Raw genomic sequence first — 19415 nt, forward strand, 5'->3', positions numbered from 1 at the left:
AGGAAATGATACAGTTTAGCTTTTTTTTTTTAATATAGGACCAGTTATAGCAGGAAGGTCTCTACTACCTTAACCACTGTTTTTGTTTAATCATTGCTCATCACACACATATATATTAAAAAAAAAATACACACATTATATTAACAAAAGTATTGGGATGACTGCCTTTACACGCATATTAATTTTAATGGCATCCCAGTCTTAGTCTGTAGGGTTCAATATTGAGTTGGCCCATCCTTTGCAGCTATAACAGCTTCAACTCTTCCAGGAAGACTGTCCACAAGGTTTAGGAGTGTGTCTATGGGAATGTTTGACCATTCTTCCAGAAGCGCATTTGTGAGGTCAGGCACTGATGTGGACGAGAATCAGTCTTCGCTCACAGTCTTCGCGCTAATTCACCCTAAAGATGTTCTATTGGGTTGAGGTCAGGACTCTGTGCAGGGCAGTCAAGTTCCTCCACACCAAACTCGCTCATTCATGTCTTTAAAGACCTTGCTTTGTGCACTGGAGCTGTCATGTTGGAACAGGAAGGGGCCATCCCCAAACTGTTCCCACATTGTTGGGAGCATGAAGTTGTCCAAAATGTCTTGGTATGCTGACTAGGGATCAACTGATTATCAGCAAAGCAGAAATATCGAGGGCCGATATGCACTTTTCCCGATATATCAGAATCGGCCCGGAGGTTACTGATATTGACGATATTTCAGCAAAGTGCATGTACCGGAGTGATGCCTGCAGCTAGAGGAATCACCCTGGTACCGGCGTCCATAGCCAATGGTCGGCTGTCTTGTAATGACAAGCCGCACCAGTTGTCATTACAAGGAGCAGGAGGGGACGTCCCCCCCATCCCGCCGCCTTCCGCTGCTCGTCTGGGTCTTCCGTCCCACCGGCTGCCGAAGAACCGATCAAAGCCGTATTCAGCTCTGATCGGGTCTCAATGCAAAAACTGGAAGTGATGTCATGAGTGACATCACTTCCGGGTACTGTCTGGCGCCATATTAAAAAAATTACAGCATTCAAAACAGCCAAACTTGGCATTTTGAATGCTTTTAAGTGCAGAGGAGGGGTTTGCAGTCTTTTAGGCCCCCAGATCCTTCCACAAAAGTACCTGTCAAAAAAAAAAAAAAAAATGTTTTTTAAATGTACAAAAATATCGGTCAATATCGGCAGATACCGATATGCATTGGCCAAAATATCAGTATCGGTTTCGGCAATGAAAAACGATCACTAATGCTGACGCTTAAGAGTTCCATTCACTGGAACTAAGGGGCAAGCCCAACCCCTGAAAAACAACCCCACACCATAATCCTCCCACCACCAAATGATTTGGACCAGTGAACAAACCAAGGTCCATAAAGACATGGATGAGCAATTTTGGGGTGGAGGTACTTGAGTCCTAACCTCAACCTGATAGAACACCCTTGGGATTAATAAGAGCGGAGACTGCGAGCGAGGCCTTCTCTCCATCAGTGCCTGACCTCACAAATGCGGTTCTGGAAGAATGGTTAAACATTCCCATAGACACACTCCTGGGCCAACTCAATATTGAACCCTATGGACTAAGACTTAGATGCCATCAAAGTTCATGTGTGTGTAAAGGCAGGCATTCCAATAATTTTGACAATAAAGTATATATATATATATATATATAGATATATATATAGATATATATCTATATATATATATATATATATATATATATATATATATATATATATATACAGTGGGTACGGAAAGTATTCAGACCCCCTTACATTTTTCACTCTTTGTTATATTGCAGCCATTTGCTAAAATCATTTAAGTTCATTCTTCTTCCTCATGAATGTACACATAGCACCCCATACTGACAGAAAAACACAGAATTGTTGACATTGTTGCAGATTTATTAAAAAAGAAAAACTGAAATATCACATGGTCCTAAGTATTCAGACCCTTTGCTCAGTATTTAGTAGAAGCCCCCTTTTGATCTAATACAGCCAGGAGTCTTTTTGGGAAAGATGCAACAAGTCTTTCACACCTGGATTTGGGGATCCTCTGCCATTCCTCCTTGCAGATCCTCTCCAGTTCTGTCAGGTTGGATGGTAAACGTTGGTGGACAGCCATTTTTAGGTCTCTCCAGAGATGCTCAATTGGGTTTAAGTCAGGGCTCGGGCTGGGCCATTCAAGAACAGTCACGGAGTTGTTGTGAAGCCACTCCTTCGTTATTTTAGCTGTGTGCTTAGGGTCATTGTCTTGTTGGAAGGTAAACCTTCGGCCCAGTCTGAGGTCCAGAGCACTCTGGAGAAGGTTTTTGTCCAGGATATCCCTGTACTCATCTTTCCCTCGATTGCAACCAGTCGTCCTGTCCCTGCAGCTGAAAAACACCCCCACAGCATGATGCTGCCACCACCATGCTTCACTGTTGGGACTGTATTGGACAGGTGATGAGCAGTGCCTGGTTTTATCCACACATACCGCTTAGAATTAAGGCCAAAAAGTTCTATTTTGGTCTCATCACACCAGAGAATCTTATTTCTCACCATCTTGGAGTCCTTCAGGTGTTTTTTTAGCAAACTCCATGCGGGCTTTCATGTGTCTTACACTGAGGAGAGGCTTCCGTCGGGCCACTCTGCCATAAAGCCCCGACTGGTGGAGGGCTGCAGTGATGGTTGACTTTCTACAACTTTCTCCCATCTCCTGACTGCATCTCTGGAGCTCAGCCACAGTGATCTTTGGGTTCTTCTTTACCTCTCTCACCAAGGCTCTTCTCCCCCGATAGCTCAGTTTGGCCGGACGGCCAGCTCTAGGAAGGATTCTGGTTGTCCCAAACGTCTTCCATTTGAGGATTATGGAGGCCACTGTGCTCTTAGGAACCTTAAGTGCAGCAGAAATCTTTTTGTAACCTTGGCCAGATCTGTGCCTTGCCACAATTCTGTCTCTGAGCTCTTCAGGCAGTTCCTTTGACCTCATGATTCTCATTTGCTCTGACATGCATTGTGAGCTGGAAGGTCTTATATAGACAGGTGTGTGGCTTTCCTAATCAAGTCCAATCAGTATAATCAAACACAGCTGGACTCAAATGAAGGTGTAGAACCATCTCAAGGATGATCAGAAGAAATGGAAAGCACCTGAGTTAAATATATGAGTGTCACAGCAAAGGGTCTGAATACTTAGGACCATGTGATATTTCAGTTTTTTTTTTTTTATAAATCTGCAACAATGTCAACAATTCTGTGTTTTTCTGTCAGTATGGGGTGCTATGTGTACATTCATGAGGAAGAAGAATGAACTTAAATGATTTTAGCAAATGGCTGCAATATAACAAAGAGTGAAAAATTTAAGGGGGTCTGAATACTTTCCGTACCCACTGTATATATATATATATATATATATATATATATATATACACACACACACACATTATCTCACAAAAGTGAGTACACCCTTTACATTTTTGTAAATATTTTATTATATCTTTTCATGTGACAACACTGAAGAAATGACACTTTGCTACAATTTAAAGTAGTGAGTGCACAGCTTGTATAACAGTGTACATTTTCTGTCCCCTCAAAATAATTCAACACACAGCCATTAATGTCTAAATCACTGGAAACCCAAGTGAGTACACCCCTAAGTGATAATGTCCAAATTTGACTTAATTAGCCATTTTCCCTCCCCGGTGTCATGTGACTCGTTAGTGTTACAAGGTCTCAGATATGAATGGGGAGCAGCTGTGTTAAATTTGGTGTTATCGCTCTCACTCTCTCATACTGGTCAGTGGAAGTTCAACATGGCACCTCATGGCAGAGAACTCTCTGAGGATCTGAAAAAAAGAATTGTTGCTCTACATAAAGATGGCCTAGACTAGAACAAGTTTGCCAAGACCCTAAAACTGAGCTGCAGCACGGTGGCCAAGACCATACAGGGGCTTAACAGGACAGTTTCCACTCAGAACAGGCCTCGCCATGGTCGACCAAAAAAGTTGAGTGCACGTGCTCAGTGTCATATACAAAGGTTGTCTTTAGGAAATAGACATATGAGTGCTGCCAGCATATCTGCAGAGGTTGAAGGGGTGGGGGAGTCAGCCTGTCAGTGATGAGATTATATGCCGCACACTGCATCAAATTGGTCTGCATGGCTGTCATCCCAGAAGGAAGCCTCTTCTAAAGAGGATGCACAAGAAAGCCCACAAACAGTTTGCTGAAGACAAGCAGACTAAGGACGTGGATTACTGGAACCATATCCTGTGGTCTAATGAGACCAAGCTAAACCTATTTGGTTCAGATGTTGTCAAGTGTGTGTGGCGGTAACCAGGTGAGGAGTACAAAGACAAGTTTGTCTTGCCTACACTCAAGTATGGTGGTGGGGATGTCGTGGTCTGGGGCTGCATGAGTGCTGCCGGCACTGGGGAGTTACAGTTCATTGAGGAAACCATGAATGACAACATGTACTTTGACATATTGAAGCAGAACATGATCCCCTGACTTCAGAGACTGGGCCGCAGGGCAGTATTTCAACATGATAACGACCCCAAATACACCTCCAAGACGACCACTGCCTTGCTAAAGAAGCTGAGTGTAAAGGTGATGGACTGGCCAAGCATGTCTCCAGATTTAAACCCTATTGAGCATCTGTGGGGCATCCTCAAACGGAAAGGTGGAGGAGCTCAAGGTCTCTAACATCCACCAGCTCTGTGAGGAGTGGAAGAGGGCTCCAGTGGCAACCTGTGAAGCTCTGGTGAACTCCATGCCCAATAGGGTTAAGGCAGTGCTGGAAAATAATGGTGGCCACACAAAATATTGACACTTTGGGCCCAATTTGGACATTTTAACTTAGGGGTGTACTCACTTTTGTTGCCAGCGGTTTAGACATTAACCACTTGCCGACTGCCACACGCAGATTTACTACGGCAGGGCGGCTTGGCTGCGCATAATCACATAGATCTACGTGATTATGTGCATGTGGATTAGACGCAGCGGGAGCCAGACCATGAGAGAAGAGGGCTCATTCGCCGCCAGAATGACAGAAGAGCCGCCTGCCTATGTAAACAAAGCAGGCGGCATTTCTGTCAGAGAGGCAGGGAAAGATTGTTTGATTCAGCTAAGATGAATCGCCGATCTCTCTCTGCCTCTGTCCAACCCATCCCCCCACACAGTTAGTAAGCACAAAAGGGAACACCCCTTGATCATCCCCAGTGCTAACCCCTTCCCTGACAGTGTCATTTATACAGTAACAGTGCATATTATTTAGCATTGATTATTGTATTAATGTCACTGGTCCCCAAAAAATTTAAAAAATATCAGTTAGGTGTCCGATCTGTCCGCCGCAATGTCGCAGTCCCGATAAAAATCGCTGAACACCACCATTATTAATAAAAACCAATTAATATACGCTTTTTGGGATTTTTACCAAAAATATATAACAGAATACAAATTGGCCTAAAATGATAAAAAAAAATAATAATTTATTAAACTTTTTTTATTGGGAATGTTTTATAGCAGAAAGTAAAAAATATTGTGTTTTTTTCAAAATTGTCGCTCTTTTTTTGTTTATAGCGCAAAATCTAAAAACCGCAGAGGTGATCAAATACCACCATAAGAAAGCTCTATTTGTGGGAAAAAAAGGACATCAATTGTATTTGGGTACAATTGTCAGTTAAAGAAACGCAGTGCCGAATCACAAAAACGTGTGTTGAGTTGTTTTGAGGGGACAGCAAATTTACACAGTTATACAAGCAGTACACTCACTACTTTACATTGTAGCAAAGTGTAATTTCTTCAGTGTTGTCACATGAAAAGATACAGTACTTACAAAAATGTGAGGGTTGTACTCACTTTTGTGAGATACTTGATATATATATATATATATATATATATATATATTACATATACATACACACACACTGTATATGTATGAATTTACACTGAATAACAGTTTTGGATAGGTGGATTCATGCTGATAGGAAGGATCTCACAGCAGCTTGCTTTATCTCTTGAGAAATCCATGAACTTCTGATCAATCTGCCTGCTTAGGCATTAATAGGAGACGTCTCATTTTACCTTTTCTACTTTATTATAAATACAGAATACATTATTGAAGAAGCAATTTGAGAAATGGGACTCTGGTAGTTTCCGCAGAAGGATCTTTGTTAGTAGGGGGGTCTAACCCACCAGCATTCACCCACCTGGTGTTGGTGGGCAGACCCTTTAAATAATGAATCACAAAGCAAATAGGATTTTCTAACCTGTAGTTATTTCCAACAACAATTTTTCGAACATTACTTAAATGTTTATTTTTGGTCCAAATAGAATTTGTGGTCTTCAGAGGAGGTAAATAAAATGTCTTCTCCAATTTATTTATTTTCTGTAGAAATTGAACAAAAGTAAATGGTAACATTATAATTTAAAAAATAAGGAAAACATTTGTGTTTCATTATCAGGTTTGAATTTATATTGAGCAACATGGGCAGGGGAGGGCTGGCAGCCTTAGGCCTGGGGGGCAAGTCCAGTCAAGTGGGCCCATTGAACCATCGAATCAGCTCACCATCCATGCCCACCTGGTTTTATAATGGATATTGATGTTATGAAGCAAGAGAAACACGATGCAATGTGGTAAAATGATTTAATGTTAATAGCAACAAAGGAGGTTTAACATGACATCACGCCTGGCGGAGCCTAGGAAGCTCCTGTCGGGCAGAGATCACTCTGCCTGACAGGGAAGTGACTGTGTTAGTATTGTGCCGGCGGGGTGCAGGAGAATACTCATACTGCTCCACTGCAGCTCTGCAAATATAATATTGTGTAGCGGCGACTGGTAGCTGTATATAGTGTCTGGCCACTACATAATTCCAGCTTTGAGTGCGGCCTTTTTACCCAGCTTTAGAGCGGCCGGGGGCGATTGCCCCCCTGCCCCCCTTCCCAGTCCTCCCCTGAACATGGGCCTGTACATATTTCTGCATGAACTGGAATGGCACCAACTTTTAAATTAGTTTATTCCTCTTACAACTCTTCCTCCCTCTATTCTGTCTTGTTATGAAAGCCACTTCAGGAAAGGTTAGAATGGACAGCTGAGAAATCACCTTCTCCCACAAGCAGACAGTGACTTAATAGGACCAATCAGGATACAGGAGCTGGAAGGCTTCCTATCTTTAGAATAGTATGTTCCTATTCAACTCTTCCCACCACCATTGTGCTTTGTCAAAATTATCTACTTGTCTTTGGACTGTGATAGGAAGTCCAAAGACAAGGAAAGACATTGAAAGGAAACCCACATATGCACAATGGAGATGCTGCCTTTGAACTCAGAACCTCCAAGCTGCAAGGCAACACATCCCTACTATGTATAATGATGTATAATGATTGTCCCCCAACTAATGCCATCTTTTCATGTATTTTTCTTTATTTGTGCTGATAGAAATGTAAGGGTTGCCATTGCTGATCTCTATCTTAAAATGCTAGTTACATGACTATTCCTGACTTCAATACTTTGCTAAACTTGCTAAACTAGAACATGGGGAGGGAAAGAGAGGCACCAGGATGCCACTGGTGTAGCATATATTAATGTAAACACAAAAGTACAGTTAAAATACATCACAATGTGGTCTGTGGTGTGGTGCAGATGTAAACAGGGTGCAGTACCTTGGGGAGAGTCCAGGGAAAGCATGAGCTGCTGGAGAACAGAACCACAAGGGAAAGCGGTGCAGGGATCCAGACAATTCTACGGGTGGACACCACAAAAAGGGAGCTGTTAAGCTCAGTCTGGACGACCTGTCAAGCCAAGAGCTGTGTGGCTAATCGAGACGTGTTTTGGAGGTAAGCCATGCCTCGTTCCTCAGCCTATCTGGTCTGTTAACCTCAGGGAATAAAATATCGGCTGCGTTTGGCGCTGCCAATATATGTGTAATAAATAGAGTTGTTATTATAACTGGTGTGTTATTAAATTGTAAAAGTGCAGTAGTGCAGCAAAATATCACATAAAACTCATAATCATATGAAACAGCATTGAATAAATATAAATTATATATGATGCTATAACATGTATAAAACACTGTAAAATGAGTAAAACTTGGTGCCTCTCAAGTGCAAGTGAGAAAAGTGATATGGTGATACGTACAGTATGAGTGGTAAGCACCACCCAAACTAAAAGAGAAAGAAAATGTGCCCACGATGTTTAAAGTATACAGATGTATATATAGTGAGCAGAAATAAATAAATATGGTGTAGAAAATCACTATACCGTGAAACAAGAACAAAATAAATCCTCAAAAAGTATAATGAATGTGGCAAAAAATATTGGAACCCGGCTGTGTGAATAAAGTGAACAGTGCCAAAAGGTGATCGACAAAAAGTATCAGCCTTAAAAGGTTCCGAAAGAACGTAATGAAAGTGATCAAAAAATGTAGTGAACCAATAAAAAGGTGGTGGAAATAATACACAAATGCAAAGTGTATATATATAAATATGAAATGCCTTAAAAGGAGTATATTGCAAATAAAAGAGGGAAATATATATATATAAAAGTCCTCAAAGCCAAATATAGTAAAAACAGTCCGAGGTTGTAGTAATAAGTGCCATAAAATTCTGGTGCCGCGGGGTGGATAGTAGTGGTGTAAATTAATCAGGTGCTCCCCTATGCCGTGGGTCCGGTGCTCCCCTTTCTAGTAAATACCGAGCTTACCAGAAAGATTTCCCCACACAGGGGTAGAATGCAGGTCGATATTTTTAGGGATCGCTCCCAAGGAAGAGGGGTCCGGTCGCCTGGTTCGCTTAACACCTGGTCCACTTTGCTCAATCCCGTCACCCGTGTCCAGAATGATATATGTTAAGGATGTCCCAACCTTAGTGCTCATTAATGGCCATCCCAGGACATATGCAAAGAAAATGCCTCCAATAGTGAAGTAACGTTTAACAATCTTTATTGTATCCAAATAAAAACAGGTACTCACATAAGTGGCAGCAGAAATATGCAATCATGTGCTATAGGAGCCGCAAGGTCCTCTTCACTCCGCATCACTTACGCTTTTTGTTCATTGTACCGGCTTGGGACGCAGATCTGATCGGTGGAGCAAACGCCGCTCACCGCTACACCGCTAAAGAGGACCTTGCGGCTCCTATAGCACATGATTGCATATTTCTGCTGCCACTTATGTGAGTACCTGTTTTTATTTGGATACAATAAAGATTGTTAAACGTTACTTCACTATTGGAGGCATTTTCTTTGCATATGTCCTGGGATGGCCATTATGGAGCACTAAGGTTGGGACATCCTTAACATATATCATTCTGGACACGGGTGACGGGATTGAGCAAAGTGGACCAGGTGTTAAGCGAACCAGGCGACTGGACCCCTCTTCCTTGGGAGCGATCCCTAAAAATATCGACCTGCATTCTACCCCTGTGTGGGGAAATCTTTCTGGTAAGCTCGGTATTTAGTAGAAAGGGGAGCACCGGACCCACGGCATAGGGGAGCACCTGATTAATTTACACCACTACTATCCACCCCGCGGCACCAGAATTTTATGGCACTTATTACTACAACCTCGGACTGTTTTTACTATATTTGGCTTTGAGGACTTTTATATATATATTTCCCTCTTTTATTTGCAATATACTCCTTTTAAGGCATTTCATATTTATATATATACACTTTGCATTTGTGTATTATTTCCACCACCTTTTTATTGGTTCACTACATTTTTTGATCACTTTCATTACGTTCTTTCGGAACCTTTTAAGGCTGATACTTTTTGTCGATCACCTTTTGGCACTGTTCACTTTATTCACACAGCCAGGTTCCAATATTTTTTGCCAAATTCATTATACTTTTTGAGGATTTATTTTGTTCTTGTTTCACGGTATAGTGATTTTCTACACCATATTTATTTATTTCTGCTCACTATATATACATCTGTATACTTTAAACATCGTGGGCACATTTTCTTTCTCTTTTAGTTTGGGTGGTGCTTACCACTCATACTGTACGTATCACCATATCACTTTTCTCACTTGCACTTGAGAGGCACCAAGTTTTACTCATTTTACAGTGTTTTATACATGTTATAGCATCATATATAATTTATATTTATTCAATGCTGTTTCATATGATTATTATTTTTATATGAGTTTTATGTGATATTTTGCTGCACTACTGCACTTTTACAATATAATAACACACCAGTTATAATAACAACTCTATTTATTACACATATATTGGCAGCGCCAAACACTTCCCCCTTTTTTGCATATTCAGTGTATAATCCCTTGGGATTATATTCCGAAGTGGGCTGCAGCCGATTGATCTTTTTTAGTGCCCTTACCCTACTACCCTCCTTTATCCTAAGCGCGGATTTTTCTATAATATTTCAAAATATCGGCTGCGGCTAACCCTTTCATGCCCCCCAGATTCAGTATTGTACGCCATTTCGATGCTCATCATAAGAAAGATCGCTCATTACTTCGAGTAACAGCCATCCAATCAATACAAAACTCTCTACCAAAAGGGTAAAAATTAAGAAAATGGTTGCACAAAAAACATACTGGATATTTAAACTAAATATTCTATCACCGGAAGGCCTCAATGAAGAGCTAGAGGTAACACAATTTTTTATGCTTTTATGCTTGTTAACAAATGGAATACAATCACTAATGCACTTGTTTAATACATATTTAAAAAATCTCACTTGCCATGTGTGCTGTTTGTTGCAAATAATTGGTCCCATTGAGTGTCTGTCACACTGTAATGATCTCAGCTCATTGAAGTTAGCTTTTTTTGAAAATTTTGATTTCTTGTCACACCAACATACCTCACTTTTCTGTAACTTACTGTATGGCGAATGTGATTGGACCATGATCACTATTACCCATGTTGTCTCTAACTTGCATATCTGTAATAAGCTCCATGTTGTTTGAAATTAATAGATACAACAGAGCATTTTTCCTTGTTGGGGCTTTCACCACCTGTTCCATGAAATTGTCCTGCAATACATTTAAGGACTCTGATGTGAAGGGGGGACTCTGTTGTGAAAGGGGAGCACTGACGTGACAGAGGTTCTCTGATGTGAAGGGGTAACTCAGATGTCTAGGAGTGAGCATCTGGTGTGATGTGGAGGGGGCCTCTGATGAGAAAAAGGGGACATCTAAAGTGATGGGGGGCTTCTAACATGAAAGGGGGATTCTGATGTGAAGGGGGGGGGGGGACTTCTCATGTGATGGAGGCTCTGATGTGAAGTTATTTCTTGGAGTGTGTTTTTCATTCACTTAAATTATAAAATTGAATTCATTCATTTTTAAAACTGATTTTTTTTTTTTAAAAACACAAATGTTTGTAATATATACAATGTGACCCTCATACTGAAAAGTTTGGAGACCTCTGCTCTATGAAAATTTATTTGATCACTGTGGGCAACTTTTATCTTTTGTCCAGTTCTTATAATGTTTTTATTATGCATTATATGCTCTTATTTTGCTGCTCACAGTAGCCTCATAAAAAAGGAAGGAAGTCTAAAGACCAGTAGAGGACTTCCCATTTTAACTTCATTTTTCCATAACTCTATGGGCTCCTGGACATACAGTATCTAGGGAAGATATGTTCTTCAGCTTCCTTCCCACAGCAGCTCATAGAGGCCACACCTGCTGAGACAGAGGTAGTGGGGTCAAGTGATCTGCAGTCAGAGGAGAGGTCTTCTACTGTCAGAGCCAGCGTGAGGGCAGCTGGGCATAAGCCTAATAGTACACAGTTTCTCAGGGGGATGAGGAGCCCTTCCCCAACTGCTACCAAAGTTTTCTAGCTCCAGCAGAGAGGCCCCATGTACTTGGATCCCTCCAACTGTTCACCTGTGTTACCATAGTTAACCTGGACTTAACTGAGAGGGATGCTGTTTATGAGGATGATCACAAGTAGCTGTTTCTATTCTAAATTGTTTTAGTAAAGTAGCGATTCTCAGTCATGCTTCCTTTAATTATAGAATTTCAAAGAGACTATGCTTTGCAGCCCCATATTATCCTGATTGAGCCTCGAAGCATGGCTGTGACAAGACCATGTTTGAATAATTTTCATAATCTGTTTTTAATTTTTTTGCTATGTATGCATGCTATTTGCTATCCTGGACCTATTATGCATTGTTGCTTCTCAGAACATCCAGCTTCTAAGAACACCTCGTGGCTCTGGTTCTGGTACTTTCTGTTATGGGCAGACAACTGTTTCCAAATAGTGCTCCTGCATTGTCACCTCATCACATGAACCCCTTTGGCCATAGCAAGTTCATAGCCATCATGCTGCACAGAGATGCAAGGATGCAAAATGGGAAAACCAAGTATTTTATGGAAAAAAGTGACAATTGTTTCTGATAGTACTTTAGCAAACTAAATATCTTCCAGTTAGGGTTTCCATCCACACCAGAAAAAAATTAAAATGTTTACAGTCTAAGGTAAGGGGAATAAAGCATACTACCTACCAAAGGAATTGTATGAGCTCATGGGTAGCCTCTAGGGTAAAGAAAAAAAAAAACTTAATTTAGCCTTTTCCCAGAAAATTAAGCTAAAAAAATTTCTGCTGTAGGGCTTTCTGCCATTTTGACTTGCCTATATACCCATCATGGATACAACAGGCACCAAAATTCAGCAAACAACGCTAACTTATTTATTCTTTGCCAAAAGGAAATGTTAATCACAACACAAAAGATCATAATCTGTAACTTACCTTGGTCAAGAAAATGTCTTCACTCAGATACTTAGGAGGCGAGTTTGTATTCTGACATTTATTCACATCTGGCAGGGGATATTTGGTCATGAAAAATATTGCTTTTTCCTGATTAATCTCAGAGGCTCTGGACATCAGCCAAAGTTTTCTCCTATAATCTCTGATTTGATCTAGAAGTTTTGAAGGTGGCAAGTGGCTCACACCTAGGTTCTAAAGAAAAGATACGCAATTGTGTGTTTATCATCGATCATTCCATGTAACTATCAACTTTATTGAAAACCTGAAGATGAAATATTGCCTGCGCTATTTAATTCAAGCATGTTGCACTTATGTTTTGCTTCTATTGTTCTCTTGTTCTCCCCATTAAATGTTCCATTGCTCCTGAACCATTGCTAAATGTGGGTAAAAATGATACTATGATGCTGACACTATCCCTTTGTGATTTATGTTTTTTTTTTAATTAAGTTGTAACAACATATAAATGACTTGCACTTCAGGAACCCAATTTTTATGCTGTTAGCATTCCGGAATTGCTGGCTGGCTTTGCTTTACCAGACCCCCTTATTCTAGTCACACGTATAGGTTATAAAACCAAAATAGTCACCCCAAGTGATTTGTAACAGGTCTGTGAGAGATCACAGATTTGCAAAAACAGTGAAAGAATGGACAGGGCATCCGAAATGTGAATCTGTTTCAGCTGGAGCTTAAGCTGAACAAATGGAGGGGCTTTTTTTTTATCAGTCAGTTAACATTAGTGGTTATACTGTCCTGTGCAATTTTAAATTTAACTTTTGAGTGGACTGCATACATCTATGGATAAAATAAAAACCCTGCTTGACATTTACACTCCAGAAGATGGAGTTGAGAATCCAAAGATCATGGCATCTAGCAAAATGAGATAAAGTGCCATGACGTAGATATCAAGAATGAAGTCTAGGGCATCCAGTGACTGGGGAGGGGGGGGGGGGTAATAAACCAGGGATATAAAATCTGTGACATCAAAGTTGATTTATAAATAGCAGGATTATATTCTGAAATGTGTATGTACGTACAGTGCTGTGAAAAGGTATTTGCCCCCTTTCTGATTTTGTTTATTTTTTTGCATATCTGTAACACTCAAATGATCTGTATCATCAAACACATTTTAATATTACACAAAGATAACCCAAGTAAATACAAAATGCAGTTTTTAAATGATGATTTAGTTTATTAAGGGAAAAACAACTGTCCAAACCTGCCTGGCCCTATGTGAAAAAGTAATTGCTCCCTAAACCTAATAATTGGTGGGGCCACCCTTGGCGTTATCAACTGCAATCAAGCGTTTTGCGACATCTGGCCTTGAGTCTTTCACATCGCTTAGGAGGAATTTTTGCCCACTCTTATTTGCAGAATTGTTTTAATTCAGCCCCATTAGAGGGTCTTCAAGCATGAACGGCCTGTTTACTGCCATGCCACAGCATTCCAATACGATTCCAGACTTTGACTAGGCCACTCCAAAACCATAATTGTGTTTTTCAAGCCATTCAGAGGTGGGCTTGCTGGTGTGTTTCAGATCATTGTCCTGCTGAATAACCCAAATGCACTTAGAGTTGAGGTCATGAACTGATGGCCGGACACTCTCCTTCAGGAATTTCTGGTAGAGCGCATAATTTATGGTTCCATCAATTATAGCAAGTCGTCCGAGTCCCGAAGCTTCAAAGCAGCCCTGGACCATCACACTGCCACCAGCATGTTTGACTGTTGGTATGATGCTCTATTTATGAAATGCTGTGTTAATTTTACACCAGATGTAATGGGATGCACACCTTCCAAAAAGTTAAACTTTTGTCTCATCAGTCCACAGAATATTTGCCCAAAAGTCTTGGGGATAATCAAGATTGTTTTTGGCAAATGTAAGATGAGCCTTTGAGTTATTTTTGGTTAGCAGTGGCTTTCGGCTTGGAACTCTTGCATGGATGCCATTTTTGCCCAGTCTCTTTCTTACTGTTGAATCATGAATACTGATCTTAACCTCCCTGGCGGTATTCCCGAGTGTGGCTCGGGGTGGAATTTCAGTGCCATTAGCGGTAACCCCGAGCCACACTCGGGGTACTGCCAGGGAGCATCGCTGGATCCTGGTAGAGGTTACTTGCCTTGTCCCCGGGATCCCGCGATGTGTCACTGCAGCATACGGCAGCCAGATCTTCCGCTCGATGCTGTGAGCCCCGACTTCTGTCTCCTGCAACGTGATGCTCGCAGGGGGGTGGAACGGGCGGCAAATTTGAAAAGTAAAACACGCAAACACACTGATATATTGTAATCCTATTGGATTACATTACAAAATAAAATAAATTGACATTAGTTTGCCCCCCAGTGCCATTTCCTGCAGTTTTACTGTACTTTTTATATATATATATATATATATATATATATATATATATATATATATGTATACACACATATATATGTGTATATATATATATATATATATAATATACGTATATGTATATATATATATATATATATCTATATATATATATATATATAGAGATATAGATATAGATATATATATAGACATATATACTTCAACTTATTTATGGTTATTTATTATATTATAATTTATGATTTTGTGTTTCAAACTTTATCATACCCGAGATGTTATAAAGAAGAATGCACAGTAAAAAAAAATCATATGTAAATAGTTGGTTTGAGCTGCTTGTCCTTAAGAATTACTAGCAAAATTATTGTATCGCTTTCAGCACCTAAAATCGGAAACAATCATACCGCCAGGGAGGTTAACTTGAGACAAGTGAGGCCTGCAGTTTAGATGTTGTTCTGGGTTTTTTTATGACCTCCTGCATGAGGAGTCCTTGTGCTCTTGAAGTCATTTTGCTCGGCTGGACACTCCTAGGAAGGTTCACCACTGTTCCAAGTTTTTTCCATTTGTGGATAATGGTTCTCAACCTGGCTCACTGGAGTCTCAAAGTCTTAGAAATGGCTTTGTAACCCTTTCCACACTAATACATGTAAATTACTTTGTTTCTCATCTGTTCTTTAACTTCTTTAGATCGTGGCATGATGTGTTGCTTTTTGGGATCTTTTAGCGTGCTTCACTTTGTCAGACAGATTTTATTTATGTGATTTCTTGATTCAACAGGTCTGGCAGTAATCTGGCCTGGGTATGGCAAGTGAAATTTACCTCAGCTGTCCAAAAATGTGGTTAATCATGGTTCATTCATGATTGAGCAAAGTGGGATGGAGGGAAGGGGGGTGATAACCTTTTCACACAGGGCCAGGCAGAATTGGACAGCTTTTTTCCCTTAATAAATTGAATCATTATTTAAAAACTGCAATTTGTATTTGCTTTATATGTATTATTTTTGTTTTTAGTGTTTTCACTTAAAGGGGCAGCAGTTAAAGGGTAACTCCACTTTCGTGGGGAAAAAAATAGTAAATAAAGAAAAACCAATATAGCGTATACAATTGTGACACAGATCATATTGTAATTGAATGTTATTAAAAATTACCTTTCCTTCTCAATCTGCAGCTGTTGTAATTTTCTGAAAATGCAATGCAATATGGCTACCTGGAGCTGTTCTGTACACAGAATGTCTACTGACCACACCCCAGAAACATAATTTCTCTTACGTCCTCCGACAGTCGCCGCCTCTTCATATTCGTCACATATGGGGTATTAGACTTTGCTCCGAAGGAGTAGCTAGGCAACAGAATATGTTAACAATAAAGCTTTTAACATATCCCACCCTCAAGGGGTGGTCCCCTCAGTCAATACCCTCCTACTTCCTGCAACCATATCTCAGTTTTAATGTCTAGCTCGTCAGGAGTGGCTGGCTCTCTCTGTGCTGGGACTTTCTGTCCCAGCCTCTTTCTTCTTTTTAATATTTTGTTTGAGTTTTTCTCTCTACCTTTATTTAGCTGTTATTTTGTCAGCGTTAGTTAGTTCTTCTGATGAAGAGGATCATGCGGACTGGGTCTCGGGCTGATCCCCCTGGTCGCAGGTCGTGGGTCAGTGGCTTCCCAGTCTGCCATCGAGCGTTCAGCCAGGTAACGCTCCTGGCATAGTGAACGACCCATCCCTGTTCGGTGCAGGGATGATTGGTGAGGTGGCTACCTCACTGAACGCTGTGCGGTTTCTTAACCCCCATTTTGTGCGTCTTGTCTTGCGACTCTCCCTGCCTCATGTGCAGCGGCTTGTTCGCCTGTGCGGGTCCCCCACGCCATGTGAGGTAAGTGTATTTATGTGGGGACCTGTCTGTCTGGGGGGGTGTCAGTCTGGGACTGTGTAACCTGCCTCTATTCACACTGCTTGTCTCCCTATCTCTCGGCTGCATGCTGTGGGCTGCAAGGGGGGGGGGGGGAGCTGTATGACACTGTGTGTGTCAGACTGGTCAGTGTGGGAAGCTGTGTGCTGTGGGGCATGTTTTTTTGGCATGTTTGGGCATATACAGCGATCGCTGCGGCGATCTGCCATGTATTCTGATATTGGCATGTAATGTGTGTTTTAATGCACTGTGGAGCGGCGGTTTCGGCGCCAAACGACGCCATTTTGCCTACACCCGCTCCGGCCGCATGGTTTACATGCATGGCGGCCATTTTCTTGTAGCCTCCATAGGCTTACATAGAGCGCCCTGGCAGCATCACTTCCTCTTTCCAGGAACACCGATCGAGGCAGCAGCAGCGGCGAGGGTCTCCTCAGGTTTTATCCTTCTGTTCTTGCTATCCATTGCCTGTGTTCAGTTTGCATATTCCCTGTGGGGGTCTCATTGTGCTTGAGTGTGGTGCGGTGGGCTGCGCTTGCCGCGCTTGCTTAAAAGGGGCAATTAACCCTTGGTTGTCTGGCATTACAGGGGCAATGGATTCTCAGGAGGGCAAATTTCCTACAGTATTGGTGGAAAGCCAGGGGACCGCTGTTTCCCCCCCAGGGGAAGATTTAGCCACTATTGTGGCTGGCCTTGCTGCTCAGGTGCAAATGCTGGTGGCTGCTCAATCTACTGAAAGGCCCAGAGTTGCTCTTTCCTCTGATTCTGAGGGTGAAGGTGATGGGGCTGTTATGGCAGGGGCCTCCTTATCGGGGTCCCGCTCCTCTCTTGATCTAGTGGGGTCTGAGGTGGAGGCTGAAGTTGAGGGGGTTGATAATTCTCCCCCTGGCTCGCCTGAAGAGCTTGCAATCATGGATGAGTTGATTGCTTCCATTAAGCAAACGCTGCGTTTGCAGGACGAAGTGTGTCCCCCCGCTGCCTTGGCGGCTTATGGGACGCAGAGGAAACGCAGGACGCCGCAGGTTTTTCCCTGCAATGCTGATTTTCAGCGCGCTGTTAAGGATCAATGGCGCGATCTGCGCAAACCTTTTGCGGTACCAAGTAAATTCAAGCTGCGTTATCCTTTTTCGCCTGCCACTGATGAAAGGTGGTGTGTGCCTCCACCAGTGGATCATGCAATTGCGGTTTTGAACAAAGCCACTGCGATTCCTGCAGAGGGTTCCCCTGTTTTCCGTGATGCCACGGATAGGAGACTGGAGTCTCTTGCCCGTCATACTTATTCTGTTACGGGTTCTATGCTTAAGGCTCTGTTTGCTTCTCTCATGGCGGCCCAGGCGATCGCAAGTTGGACGCAGATGCTTAGGCGCGTCCTAGTGGCCGATTCGGCCTCGCTGGCGACCCTGGATATGGTGGATCAGATCCACCAGGGTGTCATGTATCTGTGTGATGCGGACCTGGACCTGATTCCGTTGGCTGCACGTGTGCACAGCGTGGCGGTGTTGTCTCGTCGCCTGGTTTGGTTAAAATGTTGGTCGGTGGACCAATCTTCACGTAAGACCTTAGCCAATCTGCCTTATGATGGGTCTCGCCTTTTTGGGGAGTCCCTGGATGTGTTGATTAAGGGGATCACCGGGGGTAAGAGCACTCTCTTGCCCCATTTCCCCAAGGCTAAGGGGGCTTCTGGGAAGAAGCATGCTAATTTTCGGCCCCCTCAGGGGTCCTTTCGTGCCTTTCGGCCGCACTACAAGGGCAAACCGTTCAAAGGTCAAGGCTCTCGGAAGAAGCCCTGGTCTGGTAAACAGAAGTCCGGCCAATCCGGACCTGCAGCCCATAACAGTTCGGCCTGAAGGGGCGCCCTCACCCAGTTTTGGGGTGGGGGGACGCTTGCTCGGTTTTCTTCAGCCCTGGTTGGCCCGTGTGCGGGACAGATGGGTTCTGGAAATCGTTCGATCTGGTTACAAGATCGAGTTTCTCTCTCGGCCGGAGAGCAGATTTTTTCCCTCAAATCTTCAGCTGTCTCCAGAGCGCTTGCGGGACCTGCACCTGGCGGTGCGGGACCTGAGGGCTCAGGGAGTGGTGGTTCCGGTGCCTCATCGGGACAGGTTTCGGGGGTTTTATTCCAATCTGTTCACCGTGCCCAGAAAGGAGGGCAAGGTTCGTCCGATTCTGGACTTGAAGGCTCTGAACTGCTCTGTGCGGGTTCGCAAGTTCCGCATGGAATCCCTGCGGTCGGTGGTGGCTGCCCTGGTTCCGGGGGAATTCATGGCCTCCATCGATTTGAAGGATGCGTACCTTCACATCCCCATATTTGGGGGTCATCAGAGGTACCTTCGATTTGCCATTGCGGGGGATCACTACCAGTTCGTGGCGTTGCCCTTTGGTCTCGCCTCGGCTCCGCGGGTCTTCACCAAGGTGCTTGCACCGGTTCTGGCATTATTGAGGGCCCAGGGCGTTTCTGTCCTGGGGTATCTGGACGACATT

General features: G+C 42.6%; 1 protein-coding gene across 2 annotated transcripts in view; it reads right to left on the reverse strand.

The window, feature by feature from the left end:
* The window catches only part of LOC309552399 (testis-specific gene 13 protein-like), a gene marked incomplete at its 3' end in the record, with an annotated part of 43693 nt that overhangs the window by 14386 nt on the left and 9892 nt on the right, over positions 1 to 19415 (reverse strand). For both annotated transcript variants that reach the window (XM_082253343.1, XM_082253342.1), the window contains 2 exons: positions 12676 to 12885; positions 6224 to 6342 (listed from right to left, as the gene is read on the reverse strand). In XM_082253343.1, coding sequence (XP_082109469.1) covers positions 6224 to 6342; positions 12676 to 12885 — 329 coding nt within the window. The remainder of the gene's footprint in view (positions 1 to 6223; positions 6343 to 12675; positions 12886 to 19415) is intronic.

The sequence above is a fragment of the Pelophylax lessonae genome (genome assembly GCF_965119305.1).
Source record: "Pelophylax lessonae genome assembly, chromosome: 4".
Taxonomy (NCBI): Eukaryota; Metazoa; Chordata; class Amphibia; order Anura; family Ranidae; genus Pelophylax; species Pelophylax lessonae.